This window comes from Meles meles, chromosome 6 (genome assembly GCF_922984935.1).
Source record: "Meles meles chromosome 6, mMelMel3.1 paternal haplotype, whole genome shotgun sequence".
Taxonomy (NCBI): domain Eukaryota; kingdom Metazoa; phylum Chordata; class Mammalia; order Carnivora; family Mustelidae; genus Meles; species Meles meles.
This window is the reverse complement of record NC_060071.1, coordinates 18985547-19009305: the sequence shown is the minus strand read 5'-3', so window position 1 is coordinate 19009305 and position 23759 is coordinate 18985547. Positions and strand designations below refer to the sequence as shown.

General features: G+C 41.7%; 1 protein-coding gene across 1 annotated transcript in view; it reads right to left on the bottom strand.

Moving 5' to 3' along the window:
- Nucleotides 1–290: 290 nt before the first annotated feature.
- The window catches only part of ASB7 (ankyrin repeat and SOCS box containing 7), a 50634-nt gene continuing 27165 nt past the window's right edge, over nucleotides 291–23759 (bottom strand). Inside the window, exons 5-6 of the mRNA XM_046009647.1 lie at nucleotides 17386–17991; nucleotides 291–4435 (exon numbers count right to left, since the gene is read on the bottom strand). Of these exons, the coding sequence (XP_045865603.1) occupies nucleotides 4296–4435; nucleotides 17386–17991 (746 nt within the window). The 3' untranslated portion in view covers nucleotides 291–4295. The remainder of the gene's footprint in view (nucleotides 4436–17385; nucleotides 17992–23759) is intronic.

Sequence of the window (23759 nt, the reverse complement as noted above, 5' to 3'; positions counted from 1 at the left end):
TCGGGCCTGCAGGCCAGTATCTGGCAGTGGACATTTCAAACTTTTTACTGGTACTGAAGCTCATATAAATTCTAACATCAGAATCTGTAAGACGTTAAGAGAACACAGTGACATGATGCGACATAAATCCAGGCAGAGGATACAAATCCACTTTTTTTCTTCCCTGAAACCCAGCTCCAGAGGATATGGAAATATATTTATATATTATATATATATTATATATGTGTATTTTATATATATTATATATGTATATATGTATATGTACATATATACACACACATATGTGTGTATATATAATTTTTTTATCAAGGAGATAATCTGTTTTATCTATAGCTAGAAAGCCATTTTTGTAAACTGTCAGCTGAAAAAACAATACGCTACTTACATCATATTGGAAAAGGAATGACCTCAAGATTTCCAAGCAACACAGCTATTTTTCACATCTGAACTCCCCTGCTGATCGTTAAGAATCGTTTCAAATGTCCCATTCCTGGCCTTCGATTGTGCCAAACCCTGGACGAGTTCGCAACAAAGCTGAACTGCAAAATACTGACTTTTCTGCCTGAGGTGCTCCACCTCCGGCGTCTGGCCTCCCTTTTCCTTAGAATACCGTCACTCACGGTCGCATGAAGTCTCTCCTGAACCAAGCGTGTTGAGACTACATAAAGGGAGCGTGGAATCCGAGTTGTCTTGCTTCTATCTCCTGCAGGCTAATAAACCACCTCTGATTCATCGTTCTCCTGTGCTGTGCTTAGGAACGCTGTGATCCTAACTGTGCTCAGTCAAGGTGTGGCAGGCATGAGGCAGAGTGGCCATCGGCCCCAAAAGGCTCAGGGCTCACTCAGCCCCGCTGGAGGATGCCACGGGCCTGTTGTGGGTCCGTGCGGAACGCAGCGGAAACTGCGATCCGGGGAGAGGGCAAGAACTGTCTTCTTTGATCTACGACGGTGCTGTTTTCTCTCTTCTGCTCTCAACACTATTCCCGAGGATCTAAAACGCCGATGAAGGCAAAGAGAGCTCTTGGCTCCTTTTCACCGAACAGCCTGAAGTATTAAAGAGCTAAGGCAGACTAGAAATAAAACACGATTCCGATACGGTTTTTTAAACCAGATTTAAGTTGTTTTTTTTTTTTAATTCAAATTGACCCAAAGCAAAACTTACATTACAAAGGAAGAACAAAATACATTAAGATATAACACACTAGGAGTTACATGAAAGCTAAATTTGTGGGCAAAGGGCCTCATCCCAATCACATTCTGGGCTAATGAGCAACTCTGCGGGAAAAGTTAGAATCTCCATTTGCGGCTGGTCCACTCTGGTAAGGAAACTATACGTTCTTGTCTCTGAGGGTGCGCATCTGACAAATCACTCTAGACCCCTCGTGCTCCAGATGTGTACTCTTGCTACTGCCAGAACACGGAATTCTCTAGCGGAAATGCTGTTCCAAGCATGACGGATCATGAATTCAAAAAACAAAACAGTCAAGTCCTCCAAACTAACAAGCATGGATTATTCTGTAGTAAATAGTTTAGAGATATGGGCATTAAATAATCTAAAAAACACTCTTAACTCTGCTGTACATTTATAAACACAAATATTTACACACACGAAAAAAAAAATCTTGTTTTCAAAAGATGAGGTTTGTAGTTCATTAATGATCATAATCTTTTATGAGTTGGTTTCTTTGGTGTACTTGCCAAATATATTTTTATAAAGGTTTAGGAATAGGCTTAAACAATAAATTTCAAAAGGAACATGGAAGGGTCAGCGACAAATCTGATAATATTCGGAACATTTCAGTGAAGATTCTGGAAAAGCCAATCAGTCGGTTTTCTGAAAATAACTTGTTCTCCCTACTCATTATGTGACCACCCGATGCGTCTCTGCCAATTAAATTCAAATGTGGACCTGCACGTTCATCCCTACGTTCTGCCAGTCACCACCTTCGAGACTAAAATTTTAGTTATGGTTAAACGGGGTATGTGATTGGGATTTTACTAACAAAAATAAAACATTCTTTTTAAGTTTCCAGGTAAATCAAACCTCCAACAATAAATAATGGAATTATACACTTTCTCATTAAATAGAAATTTCAATTCCAAGGAAGAGCTCTCATAATTTTTTTTTTCCTGAAGTCGCAGCAGCAATGCAGAACAAAGAATTTACCTTTATCTGATCTTTTCTACTTGGAATTCCCTGACTCAAACTCAGTGGCTATCTTAGTATGGAAACCTCTGAATGGCTGGGGGAGAGAAGGCCATTTTCATCTACCTGAATAAAGGAATACACACGTTTGAGGAAACAAGCCCCGTGCGAAGGTAATGCTCCTATCACTGCTGGGAGTGCAGGGTCCCGGGTGCCCACCCTCCCAGCTCCTTGTCTCCCCGGGCCTGGGGTCGGAGTCGGGAGGAACACTCCATTCATTTCTGGCCATGCTGTTTCTGACACTGCGAGTATGTCTCAGATCTGACTTGGGCACTGTGGAAAGGATAAGCTCAGCTGCAGGAGGGACTCTTTCTCAGAAGAGGACATTCTGGAGACGGGAGACCACCCAATTCTATCCGTCAGGCTCCCATTAGTTTTGGAATGGTTTACCAAACTGGCTGTACTCTGACTTGCTCCCTGCAAGAGAGTCTACGTACCCCATCAGCGATCCCCCCGAATCCTTCTTTGTCCGAAGCTGCCCGTTCTTTAGGAACCCGTGCTCTCTGCCGAGGCACGAGCAAATCACATACACCAATGTCAAAGCCACTCAGCATCCCAACAAACAGACCCTGTGCTTGAGAGAGGCGCCCTAAAGAAAGTTAAAGCCTGGGCAGATGCTCCATTCTGTTTAGTGATCCTTTTCCCAGTGAAGTAGTTTTGGACTTTATGACTCAAAACTAGAAATTCAGACAAGAGAAGCCCTTCATCTTGTAAACGTCTGATAACAAATTTATTACTAGTGTGTAAATATTTTGAAATCGCCCAAAGCACGGAGAACAATACTGGGATATCTGGAAAGGTTCTTCTGAAACTAGTATGATGACAGATCAAGCACAGGACACGTTTCCCAGGGCATCAGCGTAGATCCCTCACGTCTCTGGAACCTTTCCCACTGTTACTGACACTTTATCATAACCGTGTTTACACTGCGAACATATGCCCAAGCAACCCAGAAAAGAAAATAACTGTCCCGAAGAGCTTCACTGCGCATAAACTTAAAAAAATAGACAGGAAATGTTGAATTAGCATATTAGGAATTAACCAGACTTACAGATGTGCACCCATAGAAACTGTACCCTTTAGAATTTTTTTTTTTTTAAACTGGGAAGAATAAAAAAAAAGAAAGAAAAAAAAAAACACCATGAAACCACCCCTAAGTTATTTAACCGGTAAAGCCTAATGGCTTAAACAATATTTTGGGCTATTTTTAGGGAAGAGAGCGGTTCCTGCTCTCACGGGCCTGTCAATGCCGGCTGTGGAATGAGAAACAGCGGGTGAAATAATGGATAAAATACACCAGGAAGAGTATTGCATGGGAGGCACTGTTTTAAAAACAGAATACACTGGCTTTATAAAGTTATTTTTGTGCCCATTAATTGTTTTAAAAGCACGATTCGCTGAAGAGACAGAAGTTGAGATCCAGTGTCTCTGGGCAGGTAGTGTACTACAGTTGTTAAAAAAATAAGTTAGAAACAAGAGCACACCAACAGGAAAGCAGAGGTACTGGACTGATGTCATCTGAGAGCTACGGTGATTAGGAAAAGGAACAGTTTGAAACGGCCAATTTGTACTCATTAAAAATGAATGAGGTGACGGAGTTACTTTAAAAATTTCTTGCGGCATTTTCCAGTAGGACCCAGGACCCCCCTGGGTGAAACCATGCCTCCAACCGGTTAACAAGCGCTCTGCTGGTTGATAACGTCGTGCACGCCCATGAAACCATACGTTTGAAAAGGGGAAATTCTCCACTCCAATGCTACGTGTGTCGTTCCAGAAAAACGATTTTCATAAATGCAGTATCGTATAGAAAGCTTGGACCTCTTAAACTTGGACCAAGAAACCAAATTAAGACCTTCAAGCGTGTGCTGTGTGTGTGTGTGTGTGTGTGTGTGTGTGTTCATATATATAAAAAAATCCCTCCCCTGACCATGAAAACCAAACAAACGAACAAACGAAATACCTAAAAGTGTATACCTGCTTTCTGACTTCACAGCAAATCAGAAATTGCATAGGATATACTTTGTGCAAGGCAAAAAGCCTTTTAAGTATCTGGAATATAACTCCTAATCTTGCTCACAGTTGTGTGTGCATCAGATATCATCAAATTTGTGTTTTAAGTAGTCTTTCATGACCTTGGCAATTGGTAGTTCATCAAGTAGCTTTAGGTTTTGAAGGCCTATACATTGTCGAATTTTAATTCGGCACAGGTCCTGCAAGTTTCTGGGCTGTCCTAAAAAGACAGAAAAAAGAAACTGTTACAAAGCTATACAGTATAATATATAAGGTTTTTTCAGTTCTGAAAGGAACTGTTTGTTTCACAGGGACATGTCTCTCTACAGACTTCACCCAGACCAGTGCAAAGGACCAGACGGGTTCTTACTCTTCCTGTGACGTCTCATCTGATGCTTTTCACAACTCTGGGAGGATGGATATTTTCACCTCTGTGTTACAATTAAGGACTCAAGGGATCAGGGATTTGAGCAACTGCTCAATGTCAGATGACCAGTTAGAGCTTTTTGGACAGAGACTAAAACCAATTTTTCTGCGTCTAAGGCTGTTATTCTTTTCATTACAAATCAGAATGCCAGTTTTCATCCTGAAATGCCTCTAATATGCTCAGTGAGCCCAGGGGGACCAAATCATCCCCTCTGGGCCAAAGCTTCTCCATCTAAAAAGGGGGGAAACCAAATGAGATGCTGTCTAATGTGGCCCCTCCTTTCAGCTCACCATCAAGGGCACTAGAGCCCAGACACGAGCCTGATCTCCAGGGAGCTTTCCCAAGCAACATTCGCCCACCTGTTCACCATGATTCGGGACATAGCAGACCCCTGGCTGCAGGCACGAGGGCAGAGGGGGCAGGGAGCCAGGTGGGAAAGACACCTCCAGCTATTCTGAATCCATGCGTCTTCAAACCTCACACCCTCACCATGTGCCAATAAAAACTATAGCTATAGCTATAGTTGAGCGATAGCTCAACTCAAAGGTTACAAAATTCAATTCCGTTCGCTTCTGAATATTGTGTTTTACCAAAAGGATTTAGATGACCAGAAACCCAGGCAAGAATTCTAAGCAACCGTGCCTCAGTTGTATGTGGGCTCGCATAAATTTTGCCTTCATGTTAAATGGTAAAAAAACAGCAAAAGCTAACATGTTGGAGGCTTAGTCTGTGCCGTGTATCCTTATAAGCTCTCGACATACACTAACTCGTTTCATCCTTTGATGAGGGAAGCACTTGGATCATCATCCCCATCTTACAGACTCCTTGTGTCTCAGAGAGATTAAGTAACATGCTCAAAGTCAAGTAGAATGCCATACCTCAGCGAATCTCAAACTTTTTGGTCTCAAAACCTCTTTGCATTTTTTAAATATATCAAGGACATGAAAGAACTCCCATTTATGTGGGTTTATATCTATTAGTAATGACCATATTAGAAGTTAAAGCAAATTTTAGAAATATTCAATTAAAAAAAAAAAGAATAATAAACCCATTACATTTGGCCATAGACAACACTGGTACAAAAACAACCTTTTGAAAAACAGTAAGAAGAATGACATTCTTTCACATTTTTTTAAAGTTCTTAAAGGGCTAGCTTAAGAGAGGACAGCTGAGTTCTCATACATGCTTCTACATTCAATCTGCTGTGATAAAATCATCTCGTCTCTAGACAAGTCCACTTACGCTCATGAAAGAAGGCACGTGGAAAGGGCAGATCATGTCTCAGTATTACGAAAATCGTTTTGACCTCAGGTAGGGGAAAGGGTCTTGTGGAGCTCCAGGAGTCCCCAAGTCATTGATGGAGAGTTACTGCTATAATTAATACTTTACCCCTTATTTGAGCTGTCTTTGTTTATAGTGACTGCCATTATTCAAAATTAAGTAATTCTTCACAAATTAACAAAAGGCTCCTTAGACCTCTCTGTCAGGGCCTGTGTGAACATGTGCTTTCCAGGAGTTACTTAACTCACGGTCTTCTCTGAACAGAACTGCGGAAGCTATTACTTTCCTAGAAATGCCTGTAAACCTAGGGCACGCGTACCTACGGATACCGGCACGCGGGTCGGTCTGAGGCTCGCATCTCTGGCCAAGCTATGTCTTCTCCATTTTCCAGATCTCTGCTCAAAAGCACTCTTTTAGGGGTGACAAATCAGGTTCCCCATCAGATACTCCAGAGCTCCCTTCTGCTACAGCTCTTAACAAGGCTGTGATTTTACATTTATTTGGTGATTCTCTACTAATGCCCACCTTCTTCACCATCTGACATGTTTCGTGAGAGCAAGACCACTTCTGGCTGCCAATGGAGCCCAACGCCTGATACCACACTCTGGTAAAAACTAGTTGAATGAATGAATACTTAACAGGCTCGTCCATAAGGGACAAACCAGTCAACTCATTGCAAAATCTGCCCATGTCAACAGCAAATCATTTTCTAACCTGCTTTGAATTATTTTTCACTATGCGTCATGGGCTACCATTAGGAAGGGAATAAATTATCATTGTTATTTTTCGGTAAGTGCTTACTGTATTTGATCTGCAAATGCAAACCAGAATATGAATTTGATACAAACCTTCTTTTTTTTCCGGAGGAAAGAATCTGATTTTCCCGATAGATGGCAGGTTCTTTTCAAATGTAATATTAATGAAAAGAACAAGCACAATGTATTCAGGCTACAAACAGGTGAGGATAAAGTTGACATGTAGAAGAATATATGCACACTTAAATGGAAACATATCATCCAACAGAGTAGAAAACCTGTATGACTGGAATTTGCTTAGCTAAGGGGAAAAAAAAAGGACTGAGGCAAAGGGTTACATAAGGGGGATCTTCTGATAATCCTATTTTGCGCCAGGCTGTGCTCTCCAAAAAAACCCCCCACAACGTCACCTATGCCTCATGCTATGTGACTGTGACAACTAAGTCATAGAGGGGGACATGCTTTCCCCTGGCTCTTGGGACATTAACTCTGTGAACACAGCCACCAGCATGCCATGAAGAAGTCTGAGCAATCTAGAAGAAGGAAGCGAGGTCCCTGCCCAGCAGTCCTGGCTGACCTCCCAACTGCCAGCACCCCACCGCCGGCCATCGGAGTGCGCCATCTTGAACATGAAGAGACCCCAATCAAGAAACTCCAGATGACACCATGTGGAGCAGAGAAGCAAAATAATCCAGTATTACTGTGTTAAGCCACTAAAATTTCCAGCAGTAGATAACTGAGATCCTGTGACTCCGAAGTAGGGTGTTGCCATTAAAAAGAAGAAAAAAAAAAAATCCAATATATGTGGCTTTATCACTAGGACCAGCTGGTGGGGAAGGGGTCTGAGGAGTCTCTTAGTCAGGGCTTAAAAGAAAGTCCTAAAATGTTACTAGAAGCTGAGAAAAAAAGTTACTAGAAACTGCAGGCGTGGGGAGAGGGGCTTTTATTAGTGGCAGAAAGTTTGACAACACCGTCCCCTGCTGTAACACAGAAAAGTAGTAAAAATACCCTAATGGTCTAGTTAAGAAGATTCTGTAGGCCGACTGTTACAGGGACCACTGGCTCTCCTCACTGTCTGTGATAAAATGCAAGAAGGCAAAGACAAGCTAGCGGCTGGAATCCAAGGGACGTAGCTACAGAAATCCTATTGTCCTCAGAAGGTACTTCCACAGGGGCCTTTCCCAGGGAGAGATGAATTTTCTATGTCCAAACATCAGAGTTTTACTGAATTTGCTACTGATTTTTCTCCTCAAGCGGTATGCTGTGGCAATCTTTTACTATCTGGGGAGAATCTGAGCTTTCAAAGAGTTCTTGACCATGTATAATTCCGGTCTGCAAAATGACCTTTAATGGGATCTTAGTGGTTAGAAGCATCAAGTCTGGAGCAAGACAGCCCGGGTTGGATTCCTGGCCCCACCATTTACAATCCGTGTGGTCTTGGGCAAGCCCCTTGGCCTCCTGCCTCAGATTCCTCATGTATGAACCAAGGACAACACCACCTCCATCGCAGGCTTTACAAGCATCAAAAAAGTTAATTTTGCTCAAGGGTTTATGGTATTGTCCCAGACGCGTAGGACTATATATAAGTATTTGGCAAATGAATGTTAAAATAGTGGTTTTTCAATACTTGTAAGGATAACATTTACTTCTCCTTCCCAGAAAAGTAGAGGGCGCGTCTTGGAAGTTGGGGTCTCCATCTTCCTGGTGTTAAGAGAGGAGGACAACCAGGTGGCAGCTTAACAGTAAAGGAGCCACTGGTAACCTTACGGGGCAATGGTCCAGGGCAAACCGATGGGAATGACGCTGTGGAAATCACTGCATGATTTGGGGCAAGCAGAGATGTAAGAACCTTAACTCTACAAAAACCTGTGCGGTGATGAAGTGCGGGATGTCTTTAGGCTACAGTGCCAATGGACAGAGATGTGGACTTACCTGCCATGTAGGAACGAGGGCCGGACAGCAGGCTTCAACAGGAAGGAGTGATAAGGACTACTCATTGCCATCACTATTTCTAAGACTGACTGAGGAGTTATTTTTATTTTCAGGAATATCATTTTAGGAACAGCAAATTACGACTGAAAAAGAAGTACTTACTTTCTAGTCAACACAGCACTCAAAAAGGTTTACCGTGTGCCTCCTAGGCACCCCCGAAATAAACTATGCTGTGGACTGAAGGGGTGAGGGGAGAAGGGGTCGCAGAAGAAAAAAAGGCCGAGAAAGAGAATAAAGAGAATGAAACCAAAAGCACTCAACACACACGTGCACAAGGTTTACTAGGTGTCGCAGAAAATTACTCCTACCCTGTTAAATAACAACCACCTTGTCCAAAGGATTGTAACAGGAGAGACCGGGGGGGATATCTCACACAAGAGTATAATTTCAGGAATCATAAACACTTTGGGGGATGCAGGAACACTACAAGGTGTTCACACTAACAAACTACAATGGGATTGCATAACAGTTCAAAGGGCTATTAGCCTCTCCATTTGGTAAAGCAGCCCATCATTAGTAATAATTGGGCTGGTATAAAATAGGAAATCAGCTTTTGAAGGGTCTGGTCTAGGATAAATTACAAAACCAGGGCAGTGGCATAATTTAGAAAATTAAATATCCTAAACCACCTCCTTTGGATACCACCATTACCACATTTATGATAGGCTAAACCTATTTATTTGGGTCAAATGTTTGTAAAGGTAGACAGAGAGGCAAAACATTTTTGTAGAGCCAGAGGAAAGAAAATGAAAGCAAAACAATGTTCTGGGTCGTCTTTGGGGAAGAGGGGAAAGAGACTGGAAGTAGAGGGGAAGATGTAGAGAAACGCAATGAAAGATTTAGCCTCCTTTGCTGTCTACAATCTAAACTGTTCCTTACAGTCACCTCCCCATCGTAGGTCAGTATCTAGAATGGTCTCCCAATACTTCTTTGTTTCATTTCGGCTTCCCAATTTAAAAAATCCTACCATAAACACATTTTATTCCTTTGCTCTTGGCCCTGAACTTCCTTCACAGAGACTCAGGATGAAATGTGTTCAACAAATCTTTATAGTGTAGCTCACCTTAAAGGAAAAATCGTCATATTGTAAAATACCTTAACTCTTAACTAGAATCCAAATATATACAGTATCAGCCTTGATGACATCTGTCCATTGCTTCCATTTGTTTCCACAGGCTAATGCTTTGACCTATATCCTTCATTTGCACTAAAACTAAACAAAACCATATATTGCTTCCTAACAAATAACAAATCTCTAGAAGCCTATATTGAAAACAGAAAGCAATATAAATATGAAAAAGTACAATAAGGCAATGCTTTCTAGATCAAAGGACTTTAAAGTGTAGTCTAATGTGACTTAGAACTATGTACTATTTATTTATTTCCAAAAGTGATTTTAGTAATTGGGACCCAAAGGCCTAACAAGACTATAATGCAGATGTCTGGCAAATCCCTAATTTATTAGGAAAAAAATCAATCAAAAATCACCACAGGTAAAACGGGTTACACAAATTACTTCTCCAAAGAGTTACACTTGGTAAAACTGTTTTGATATAATTCTACCAAAAACAACAACAACAACAACAAAAATTTAAAAAGAATTTAAAAAATTTAAAAAGAAATACAGAAATAAGGGCACCTGTGGTAGAGGTGTTGTTTTATGTAATCATCTGCTCATATGCTCACATTGTACTAGATTTAATGGAGAAAGCCACAGGCTAAATTTTACCTTCTTAAAATTGAAAAAAAAAAAAAAAAAGTCATGACTCGTATTCTTATTTTTTAGAGTTTGAAATTTTTTTTTTGAAGTTTAACTCCTGAAGCCAAAACAGTGTGTTTGACTATTTTTAAATAAAAACACGTTTCAGGTTACTGCGGTGTTTATAAAACAGTATTTTTAAACACCTGCCATGCTGTTCCAGAAAGCGTCTCCCCCAAACAGTTTACCCAATTCAATTCCCATCTACCTAATGTTTTTTTCTTAGAAATATGGGCCATTTAATTTCTTAGGCTATACAAATCAAAATACAACCCAGTCCGACCTTTTACATACCCCTGATGCAAACTAACTGGTTGCTTCAAGTCTGTAAGCAGCATCTATGAGAAACACAGATCGCAACTTGGCCTCCTTATGGATAGTAAAGACAAACCCAAACTGCATACTCTCTGCCTTAAGAGTAATCTAGACCAGAGCTTGCCACAGGAATAAAAGATGCCTGTGAAAGTCAACTGTTTAGTGAACAAAAATTAATGGTTAACTTACTCAAGGACTTCTCGGCACCTTGGATGTACTACTCCCTGAAACTGAGATCTAAAATCCAGGGTAGCAGTCTTCCAAATTAATCTGAATAATGAATATGTTTACCCTCAGAGCATCTCACAGAACCAAAATTTTATAGACACACTTCAGGAATCACTGATCTCTATAGATCCTAAGTTGTAAATATGTTGCCATAGGGAAGTAGTAATATAAAGCATTTCATTGTATCCAGACTGTAGCAACTGCAAACAGAAATATACTAGAAATTCACCAAATTTGAAAACACTAGGTTAACAAGATGTCCTAAAAAAAATGTGCATGTAGAAGTTGTATGGTCATTAGGGTCTCCATTTTTTCGTTTTATGACCTCTTTGCACTCTCAAAATTGGAGGACCTCAAAGAATTTTTGTTTATATGGGTTTTCTCTATCTGTATTTGCCATACTTAGAGATTAAGGTTGGGAAATTTAAAACATATTGTTATTTTTAAATGAAAATAATAGTAATATGGGGTGTCTGGCTGGCTTAGTTAGTAGAGCATGCAACTCTTAATCTTGGGGGTTGTGAGTTCAAGCCCCATGTTGGGTGTAGAGACTACTAAAAAAAATAAAATCTTTAAAAAAAAAAAAGAGGCTGCTTTCTAAAACAAAAATGGTTTCATAAGAAGAGTAGCACTGTTCTACATGTTTGCAGATTATCTCTTAAGGTCTGGCTTCCTACAAGACAGCTGGATTCACAGATCTGCTCCTGCATTATGTTTGAATATGCTGTGATTAAAGTACTTCAAGAAAATCCAGCCTCCTTCACATCGTTGGAAAGGGAAGGAATATTTTCATAGCCTTTTTAGATGATTATCATCTTCTCTGATACTTCACCAAAACTCAGCAAGTGGTATTTTTTTAAAGGTTAGTTGCAATATGAAATCTGAAACCAAATCAATGAACCTCTTGTGCTCTTTCACATGCAAATCCATTGGTCTACTTTGCCCTTTGAATGGATCTTTTGCCCATGCATGTTTTTGTCAAATTGTGCATTAGTCCTTTGGAAAACAATGGCTCCTTAAGTTACAGAGATCTTCCAAATGTTGACCGATTTCATTATGATAGTATCAAAAAATCACTTTTGTTAGTATCGCAGCTCATCTCAAAAGACTTTGCATATTGGGAACCCATCAATGTCACATTTTGAATTTGAATTTGAATTTGAAAAATACAAGTTTTTCAAAATTCTAATTTTCACTTGAAAGCTCAAGGCTTATGACTCGTCATAAACACTGTCAACTGTTTTCCTTAAGGGGACAACAAAGTCTGCCAGATATCCAAGACTAAACAGCTATCTTTGTCTGTCTATCTTCCAGGTAAAAATGGGTGTTCCACAAAAAAACCTGCTGGCTCAACTCAAACAAATCAAAGAAGTGCTTTTTGTCAATTCAGTCCCAGCACTTTGGTACACAGTAAGAATACTTTCAGTTTCCATCCACAGAATATTAAGAAAGCACATACTCAGAGGGATGAGATTTAATGGGATTACTTTTGCTGCTCTCTCAAAGACTTCTCTAAATGGAACTGGAATCTTCTTTGGCGGGACTGCCTGGTGGTGAAGGACTCAAGGACGAGGGGCACCCTTTGGGGCCACTGCCTCGATTAACACTGAGGAACCAGAAGTTTGAGCCACCATTGCTCCTACACCATAAGTCAAATGACAGTGCAGTTAAAGAGGCAAGTCACACCTCAGCGCTGTTACGAAGACCGTTCTGACCTCAAGGGCCCCTCAGATGGTCTTGAAACCCTGTAAGAGGCCGCACTGTGAAAATCACTGTTCTACATAAATTGTAAAATAAAATCACAAGCTGCAGGAAATCATCCCTTTTAAGTGGTTACTGGCAAGAATTTTAAAAAGTGGGGGGAGCCGCTGGGGACTGTGGTCTCATTCCCCCATGTTTCAGAGGGGGGAACTGAGCAGCAGGGGGAGCCGGGAGACTAACCAGCTTGCCCAAGGTTTTTAGGCAAGTCAGACATGGGGTCAAGAGCCCACTAGCTGCTCTCTCCGCCACTAGACAGAGTTCAACAGCACCCCCGACACAGGCAGAGCTGAGAGGTCTTCAGGATCATATACAGGAGAGATGTGACCCTGAATTCTGTGGGGGGCAGAACACCACTCAGCCCAAATGACCATGGATAGGCTGTGTTTCACTTTTCATGTAAAAACAATAAAACTAATGAACAGGCTTCCAGTTTTAGCTCGTGAACATGTAAGGAGCTTGGAAAGTCATCACTCCTGCCCTTGTAAGAACAAAAAGTTGAACAAACAAAATCAATGACCTCTCTTGGACTCACCCACCAGTGAACAGACGTCACAGGGCAAACCACCGCAACATCAGGGGAGAGAAAGATCCAGGGAGTCTTGGCGGACAGCTGCGTACCTGCACCAGAAGCTGCGGGTGCCATAAACTGGTAGGAGCACTTCCACGGTAATTGTGACGAGTTAACCTGAGGCTGTGCGTGGACTGGCCTGACAGTGCGCGTCACCGTCTCATGGAGCCCCCTGCCCCGCCTGCTCCCCCCCGCAACATTCTGTTTTACTTTCAGGAACCCCACCAGGCTGCCACGGTGAATAGCTAATAAAAACCCTGTTCTTGGTTCTGGCAAGGGAGGAGGGTTGAGAACAACCACGTGACCTACACCCAGAACCTTCTCTGTAACAAAGGCCTGTTCTTGAAGGGTGAAGACTTGATCAGAGTTATGTCCCCTGGAGAAAGAACAGTTCTCTGACTCAGGACGCCGGAGTCTTCCTGGGTCACTGAGCTGTGTGAGCGCGGAGGACACATGGGGAGGGTGGAGAAGCGGGCAAACGGTGAAACTTCCGAAGGACGCAGCCCAAGGACATAGTCCCCCGAAAGACAGACTTGATCTGAAGACGCCAGACTGCTGGCCTCCCCCAACCCCTTAGGTAACAGTAACGGGGCTCCAGTGGGACAACTGTGGTCTTGAGCTGAAAGAGCCGCGAGATGCAGACACTTCGGAGGAGGAGTACCGAGAGAAGCCCAGAGTCAAGAGACGGAGACAAAACCGAGGACGCAGGAGGGTCTGAAGCTCCTGGCTCCTACAGCTCCAGCAGACATGGCACGTGGCCCAGCTCCGGGCCAGGTTCACACAGGGCCTGACATTTAAAGGCCTATTTGCCTCCGTTCCTATGACCTGATCCATCCTGTCTGGCTTCCATAAAAAATTATAAGACATGCTAAACGGCAAGAAAAAAAAAAACCCCACTGGAAGAGACAAAGCAAGCATCGAAGCAGACTCAGCCATGACACAGATGCTGGGATTATCAGACAGGCAATTTAACCGATGATTGCTCTGTTAAAACTGACGAAGACAGTAGATGGTAATAGTAAAATCTTGCGTCTCTAATGCCTTGATGAAAGAGCAGCCCGTCAGAGGTAGATTCCCAGTGAGTACAGATGTGCAGGGCCCTGGCAAAGGAAGGGGCCGGTGACACGCCAACCCCTCCAGCAGCTTTTGACCCGGCTGCTTGCACAAATCTTGGATCCCACTTTGCCTTCTGAATGTTTCCATCTTGTGCAGAATAAGGGTGATAAGCCTTACAACTGAAGGAGTTCCGAGGCAGGCAGCACAACAGGGCACCTGTTCTGGAAACAGGCCGGCCAATCCGACATGAAAGCAGCCTCCTTCCCAGTGGCACTCTCCAGCAGGGAGCCATCTCGTTCAGCGCCCTCTCCAGCCTGCCTGGACTGTGTTTTCTACCTCCTCTCATCTCCAGACGCTTGGACACAAGAAGTGCAATCAGCAAAGCTTCTCAGGCCCACGGCCTTCTCCCGCAGAGGGGGCTGGCTGTGGGGGAGGTCCATCCCTGCCACAGGCATGATTTGTGCCTGAGAATTCAGAAGCGGGCTTCCCGCCTAAACAGAAGTTCTTCGCTCCTTGTCTCTGGACAAAATTCCAGGCATGCAGGTCATTACGATCCCTTTTCTACCCCCAGTAAGTTTAAAAGTTCTGGTTCGTCGATGCCCGAGGTTCAGTTTTTCTCGTGGAATTTCTCTCTTTAAAGATTTTCCATTCTCAGTAACTCCCTCGTCCGTGCGGTGAGTAGGGGCGTTTGCATTATGGCACAGGGAGAGGATAAGGGGAACAATAGTCAACCAGCTAGAAAATAGGAGGCTGGGGGAGACTGAGAACCTACAGGGTTCACTCGACTGGTAGCAAGCCGGGCCCTGCTGTTCATCCACTCTCATTTAATTATTTTATTTTAAAAAACACATGTAGCACTTAAACTGTGCCAGGTGCCGTTTTAAGCACATTATAAACATGAACTCATTGAATCTACACGACAAGCCTATAGGATAGCTGTCATTACCCTAATGCTCCCATGAGGGCACTGGGGCACAGAGCAGCTGGGTAAGCTGCCCAAGGTCACAGGTGACAGGTGGTGGAGCTGGGGCCTGAGCTTGGGCAGCCCGGCCCTAGTCGACGTCCTTAACTGCCGAGCAAAATACTTAACAAGAGGGGCAGTCGCACTGATTCAACCAGGAGTGAGAGGTTGGAACAAAGACAATAGCAACAACAAAAAGATATTCAGAATGCAGAAAGAATAAGAGACGCTTCACAGGCTTTTTCCGCGACAGAATCCTAACCTCAAGTTCAAGAGTGATAGTCTCTCTCACAACACCAACACCCCTCCCAGTCTACGGATGAAGGCTGCTAGAAAATCTGCTGAGAGAACCAGCACTTGGAATGTCATGGCAAACTTTTTGTTAGACGCGGCCTGGATATGAAGAGTCAGAGTAAGCTGGAGAGGAAACACCACACATGACTTCTCCCATCTCTCAGTCTGTCATGTGCCTCAGAAACTTTCAAGGGATCACCTACCAGTTGGCCCCAAACATTGCTCGCAAGACAGATAGATCTATGCTGTAGAACATGGGGGCCACCGGGCACTTGCAACCATCTAAACTCCAATACAGATAAATTAGGAATTCAGTTCTTTGGGCGCCTGGGTGACTAGTTGGTTAAGCTACTGCCTTCGGCTCAGGTCACATCCTGGAGTCCCGTGATCGAGTCCCGAATCGGGCTCCCAGATCGTGAGGAATCTGTTTCTCCCTCTGACCTTCTCCCCTCTCATGCTCTCTCTCACTCTCTCTCTCTCAAATAAATAAATAAATTAAAAACAAAACGAATTCAGTTCCTCAGTGACATTAAACACGTAACATGTTTAAAGCAGCCACACCGGGCTAGAACTCGTAGCTACCATACTGGATAGAGCTGACCATTTTCATTGCAACAAGCAGGCCGACTGGACAGCATAAGTTAGATCCTGAGTGTTATTCTTTTTGGGCTTTGGTCTGCAAACACAAAGTGGTAACAATGTCATATTTTCCTTTTCATAAACACACAAAATCCAAATGACACTTCACCTGTTCATAAGATTTCTACTCCCAAGTTCAGTTCCAAGCAGGAGAGTAGATTTTTTACGAGGTCAAGTGAACTCCTTAGTTGTACCTCAGGACAACTGTACCCACAGTGTCTCTGTTCCTCCATGATAACGACTCAAAGGGAAAAACCAGGTGAGGAAAAGGGAGTTTGTGAAAGTGCAGCAGAGGGCAAAATCAAACATTTCGTTGATCGACTTGAGCCTCGGGTTGGATGTTGAGCTCTGAGACACATACATGACTAGCCGTGGCGGAAGCCTGACAAGAGAGGGTGGCTATGTCCACACACAGACCAATATCCCTGCCAGAAAAACAAGGCAAACGTACACCACCATGCAAGGTGGGTCACATATTTCCAGGCTTTCCGAAGAAGTGCCCACACCAAAACTGGTCAGGAGTGGAAGCCATGTGGGCCCGGACAGTGGCACAAAATCTCCCATGGATGACAAATCTTAAGAGCAACTTCCGGCATCCTCAACCCTGCATTACTTGGATCCCTCGTTCAGTAACACTGCTGTTCGTCTCATGTGGGGTCACACCACGGGAAGCCAGAAAAGCAACACTAAAACACGGAGCAACAGCTTTGCGATAAATACCAATTCTAGGACACTTCCACAGCTATGCGACCTAAAGGCCAATGCTGTCCTAATTCTTCAATCAGAAGTCCATGAAAGCCCAAATGACTATGTGAGTGACTAGTAGGAACTGGCTTGTTCTAACAGAGATCTTTGAATTTACCAATTTCTCCTCTCTCTGTCCCTTCCTACATTTTCACTCTCAGCCTATCTACCCCTATTATTTTCAGGAACGGGTATGAAATCTTGTGATAAAGAGCTTTCTTTTTACTTCCAATGGATGAGGCATGAGTCATATTATTAATAACTTCCTAGTAAGCAGGACTGATAGGCATCATTAGCATCTGCTCAGTAAGCCGTAAACCCATCTGAAACCCCCCCAAGAAGATGAAAATTTCTTAAAAATGCAGTAAGAGTAATAATTAAATTACATACTTGTGACTTCTTGTAAGAAATCCAAACATGGTCGACTACTTCCAGAAATACTTATTGAAACAGCCAGTGGGGTCTGTCCTTCATAGTTCCTTGTGTTTGTGTCCGCTCCATAGTTATATAACATCCGTGCACAGAGTACATCATCCCTAAGGGCAGACAAATGTAAAGGAGTCTGTCCATCTTCTAAGCGACCCAAGTTTGTGTCTGCTCCTCTCTGAAGGAACATTCGGCAGTAAGAGTGATTGCTTTTGATCACCGCGTATCGCAACAGGAAACCGTTCTGGATGTCGATGTTGGCATTGTGGTCCAGGAGGATCTTCACGCAGCTTGATCTCTCTCGGATGATGGCGAGCTGAAGGGGGGTGGTGCCTTTATCGCTGAGCGGGTCGACCTCAGCCTTGAACTCCAGTAGGAGTCGGACAAATGAGTCCCTACCATAGTGAGCAGCCACATGGAGGGGAGTCCAGCCATCATTGCTTTTGGCATTAATAATGTCGCTCCTGTATTCAGATTCTAACATCAGGCGTGCGATCCGGGCCCGGCCGTGCATGGCTGCGTAGTGAAGAGCAGTGAAACCTCCAATCAAGTCCTTAACTGTTGGATCGGCTAGGGTGAAAACCAAAATGAAAACATTAGTGGACTCGAAGACAAAACAATAAACTCTACACCATAGCACAGAGCATTCAAGATCATTCCCAGGAAAAAAAAATGTGAAATGATTGAAGGTTATAATGACCATTAAGTACTTCTTTCTCAGTTTAATTGAAGCATAGTTTTCACAGAAAATAAATTTTGGTAGAAAGTCATCAAACCTGGGTTAACAGAATGAAAATGACCTACAGAGTATTTAAAAGATAGGCAAAAAGAGAGAGTTCAGATTACCACAGCCCCTCTCTGTCCTAATTTAACCAACTGCTTTCGGCTATTCGGCTCTCTCATTTCTGTATTGTTTCATGTTTCTCTTCAGTTTTGAACTTTTTGTTTTATTTTCTCTTGTGCTTCTTGGTCTTAAAGAGAAGCATGTGTAGCAACATCTGCTGCTCTAAAGGACGGATGTACTGTGGTCTGGCAGGCTGTGTTGTTTTAGGGTATATTAGGTAAAAAAAAAAAAAAAAAAATCTTTTGTGGTCTGCAGAAATTCCAAAGCATGTAAGATATATGTTACGTGATCGTGATAAATCATTTTTTTGTAAGATTAAAGGCTAGTCTGTAGATTCTTAGTTTTATAAGAATTTTGGAATTTCTAAGAATTAAGCAGCACGTTGTGTGAAAAACTGGGAGAAACCTCAGCCCTGTAGAAATTTTTTCTATATAACTGTTCCAAAATGCTCTCCTAAACAGGCTGATTTCTGGAAAGAGAGAGAGAGAAAGAAAGAAAAGAAAGCGACAATTGACAATCTGCTGTGTGACTCGAGTCACAGAATTTTGTCACCTGCCCCGATCTTCCCTGAAGCCAAGGGTCAGTTCTGTGTAGCTCTCATTCCACTGGCCTTCTCAGGCAGTGGGGAAAAAGGGGGCAAGAAGGGCTCCCTCCTATTATGTAGGTCACGTCCTGGGGACCTGTAATCTTAGGTGAAAATAAATTGGTCAGATCTAACCATCTAGGATTAAAATGCTCGCTTCTTATAAAAGTCACCCTTAATTTCTGGTTTGTTCAAGAGAAATTCACGAGTGTTTTCCAAACACACAAAAAGCCTCCATAGTTATAGGACTAAAACACTCCTGTGTTGTTTACTAAAACGTTATTTAGTTCTCAACTATATGATGACAGCTGGGTCCCTTAGAAAAATCTATGAGGCAGAAAACTACATATACAATATTAATACTACTGAGGAGCATAAAAAATACCATTAAGAAGTAGTTGCTAACAAAACCTGCAAAAAGTTAACGTTTTTAGGGAGGCTGTATCAGTTGAATTTCTAAAATCATTTAGTATAAACTGACCCTACCCAGTGGTTGTTACCATTTAAAGAAAATAAGAGTATTTTATCTGCCTCGGCCTTTTCTTAAAAAAAACAAGCAAGCAAGCAAGCAAGCTAGCATGTTTAAACGAAGCATTTTGCTGCCATCTACTGGTAAGGCACAAACTTGAGTAACAAATATTTTCATTTTGACAGTTTATGCTGAGCCCTCAAGTCTTGGACACCTACCTCCCTTAAAATATGGAGACTAAGACAGGCATGAAATCTAAAAGACCCCCTTCTATTCAAATGAAACAATGAATCTTGCCAAGACTTCCATTTTTAATCTATACCTGACCAATCAGCTGCTTCTTTCTTAATCTGTCAGATTGAAAAATACCTTCTTGCATTTCTCCCACTTTTGAATCCACCAGGGGTGTCTTTAAAGGTGCCAGCAGTCTTACGTGCATCCTATACTCGCTCCATTAGACAGTAAGACTGAAATTATGTTATGTGCAATTGTACCAGCATCTTTGGTTTTCCACTTTAGGTCTTTTTTAGGTGTTACTTGCATTTTGGTGCTACACTGAGCTAGGAAAAACAAAGATTAACAGATACAAGGATCTGCTTAGTCTCAGTAAAACCAGGAAGACGCATTAGAGCACACGCGGAAAACACAGCCGAGAAGGAAGAGCTATAAATTAACAATGCATAAAATTTGTATACTTACTGTCGTCAAGGCATTAACAAATAGGAGAGAGAAGACAAATGAAGATGCAAACAGAGATTAATTTAAGGATTATTACAGCTAATGCAACAGATAAGGAAAAGATCTCATTTGTAATTAATAACAGGAACTGCAAACGCCTAGATAAAAATTGAGTAAGAGATGTGCAAGGCACATGTGAAGACACTTGAGTGAACTGAATCTGCTCAATTGTCCCTTCATCAGAAAAGCTTTCTCTGAACACTAACCCAAGCCACAGTCACCTTATTACTTTGTCCCCTTAGCACACTTCTGCCTTCTTGCAGGTGCAGAGATAAGATAAAATTTTATCACAGGTGCAGAGATAAAATAAAATTTATAAAATCAAAAAAACAAGTTTACTTTAAACAGGTTTTAGTAGTTTCAAGAAATCCATTTAAGTCTACTGAAAAATTTTAAAGTGTATATGAATAAAAAATATCTCCCACCAGTATGATCTTTTCCCCAACTACTTTACCGAGATACAATAAAATTCACCCACTTCGAGTGTAGAGGTTGATGAACTCTGTCGAACTGTAGACAGCCATGTAGCCATCACCACAATCAAAATATTCCCATCATCTCAGAAAGTTCCTTCCTGCCTCTTTACAGTCAATTTCTTGCCCAGACTGTGGGTCCCAGGCAACCACCACAGGTTTGCCCTTCTAGAATGGTGTATGAGTGAAATCATATAGCATGTAGACTTTTGTGTTTGACTGACTTCACTTAGCATGACATTTCCGAAATGCACCCATGTTGTTGGTGTATATGTATCAAAAGTTCATTCCTTTGTATTGCTGAATAGTATTATTAATAAATAGTATTATTGATCAGTATTAATGTAATATGGACATACATTTACTGAGGGATTTGCCAGCAGATGGACAACTGCGTTATTTCCAGTCTGAGGGTGTTATGACTGAGGCTACTGTGAACATTCACATACCAGTCTGTTATTTTTCATTTCCTTTGGGTAAATACATAGGAAAGAACTGTGGGGCCACCTGTTAAGTGTACATTTAAGTGTACATGCTAAGTGTACTCCGAAATTGCCACAGTTTTTCTAAGTGGCTGTGCAATATCACAATTCTCTCAGCAACACTGTAAGAGAGTTACGGTTCTACATCTTCAACACTGGCATCATCAATGATCTTAATTTTACTGTTCCAGATAGTATAAAATAGCAAATTGCTGAGGTTTTAATTTATATGACTCTGATGACTAGTGACACTGGGCTTATTCAGATATTTTCTTTTGTCAGCGTCTGTTGAAATTACTCATTTTTACTAAATTGTTTTTCTCATTACTGAGTTTACAATTCCATTGTATATATATTCTGATACAAGTCTTTGTTAGCTATGTTTTGCAGATGTTGTCTCCTAGTATCCTGATTGCTTTTTCATTTTCCTTTTTTTGAAGAGCAAAATGTTTCAGTGTTGAGGAAGTCAACTGATTTGTCTTTTACGGCTTGTGCTTTTTGCATCCCGTTTAAGAAACCCACATTGAGATACCACCTTGCATCAGTTAGAATGGCCAAAATTAACAAGACAGTAAGCAAGTGTTGGAGAGGATATAGAGAAAGGGGGACCCTCTTACACTGTTGGTGGGAATGCAAGTTAGTGCAGCCACTTTGGAGAACAGTGTGGAGGTTCCTTAAGAAATTAAAAATAGAGCTTCCCTATGACCCTGCAATTGCACTACAGGATATTTACCCCAAAGATACAGATGTAGTGAAAAGAAGGGCCATCTGTACCCCAATGTTTACAGCAGCGATGGCCACGGTCGCCAAACTGGAAAAAACCAAGATGCCCTTCAGCGGACAAATGGATAAGGAAGATGTCATCCATATACACTATGGCATATTATGCCTCCATCAGAAAGGATGAATACCCAACTTTTGTATCAACATGGATGGGACTGGAAGAGATTATGCTGAGTGAAATAAGTCAGGCAGAGAGAGTCAATTATCATACGGTTTCACTTATTTGTGGAGCATAAGGATTAACACAGAGGACATGGGGAGATGGAGAGGAGAAGGGAGCTGGGGGAAATTGGAGGTGGAGACAAACCATGAGAGACTGTGGACTCTGAGAAACAAACTGAGGGTTTTAGAGGGGAGAGGGTTTGGGGGTTGGATGAACCTGGTGGTGGGTATTAAGGAGGGCACGTACTGCATGGAGCACCGGGTGTGATGCATAAACAACGGATCTTAGAACACTGAAAAAAAAAATAAATAAAATTACCAAAAAAAAAAAAAAAAATCTTTGCCCAACACAGTGTCACCTAGAATTTGTGTTTTCTTCTAAGTTTTGTATTTTTAACTCTTACATTTAGGATAATGACTTACTGATAGCTGACTTCTGTGTAAAGTGAGATCAGATCAAGGTTTATTATTCCATACAGATATCTAGTTGCCCAGGGCAATCTGTTATAAAGACCACCTTTTCCCCAGTGATTTATCCTTGTGCCATGGACAAAAACCAATTTACTATACAAAGCGTGGGTCTTTTTCCAAACTCTGTTCTGTTCTATTGACCGAAAAGTATATTCATACGCCCATACTGAAGTGTCCTGATTACAATAGTTTTAACGGAAGTTGTGATAGTAGCAGGTAGTACATATCCCCAAATCTTTTTAAAAACTATTTTGCTCAATAAATATTTTTTATGTATTTTTTTAAGATTTTATTTTTATTTATTTGACAGAGACACAGCGAGACATGGGGATCACAAGTAGGGAGAGTGGGAGAGGGAGTAGTAGGCTTCCCTCTGAGCAGGGAGCCCGATATGGGGCTCAATCCCAGGACCCTGGGATCATGACCTGAGCCAAAGGCAGATGCTTAACTCACTGAGCCACCCAGGCACCCCTAGCCAATAAATTATAGAATCAACTCGTCAATTTCTTCAAACAAGCCTGTAGGATTTTGACTGGAACCCCACTGACTCAAAAAATGGACACCATCCCCAAATACTCTAGGTAATATTGATTTTTCCAAACATGAAAAAACAATATCTATTTATTTAGGTCTTTAATTTCCCTTGGCAATGTTTTGTACTTTTCAATGTACAGGTCTTGCACATCTTTCATTATGTTACTAAATACTTTTAAATTTGGTTGTTATAATGAATTGTTTTAAAATTTTATTTTCCAATTATTAACTGTTGATACAGAGAAATTTGATTACATACTGAGCTGTGTAAATTCACTAGCTAAATTCACATTTTAGTTCCAGCACATTTTTGTAGATTTCTTATGCTGGTCTACATACCCAGTTACGTTCTCTGCAAACAAAGACAGCGTCACTTCTCCCTTTCCAATCCATAGGATTCTTATTTAAACAAGTGTTAAATACAAATGGTAAAAGCACATACTCTTGCCTTGTTTCTGATCTCAGAGGGAAAGCATTCAGCAGTTCACCATTTACTATGATGCACATTGTAGTTTTTCCTAGGTGCCTTTGCTTAGGTTTTGGAGTTATCTTCTGCTTCTGGTTTGCTCAGTCTTTATGATGAAAGGTATCTTATAGGTCATATGTCTTTTCTGCACCTATTAATATGATCACTTGGTATCTGTACTTTTATTCCATTAATAATGTAAATTACCATGTTGAGTTTCAAATCTTAAACCCTGCATTCCTGGGGTAAACAGTCGTTGGCCATATAATATTCTTTTTTTATACACTGGCGGCTTAGATTTGCTGGTATTTTGTCAGGGATTTTTGTATCTAT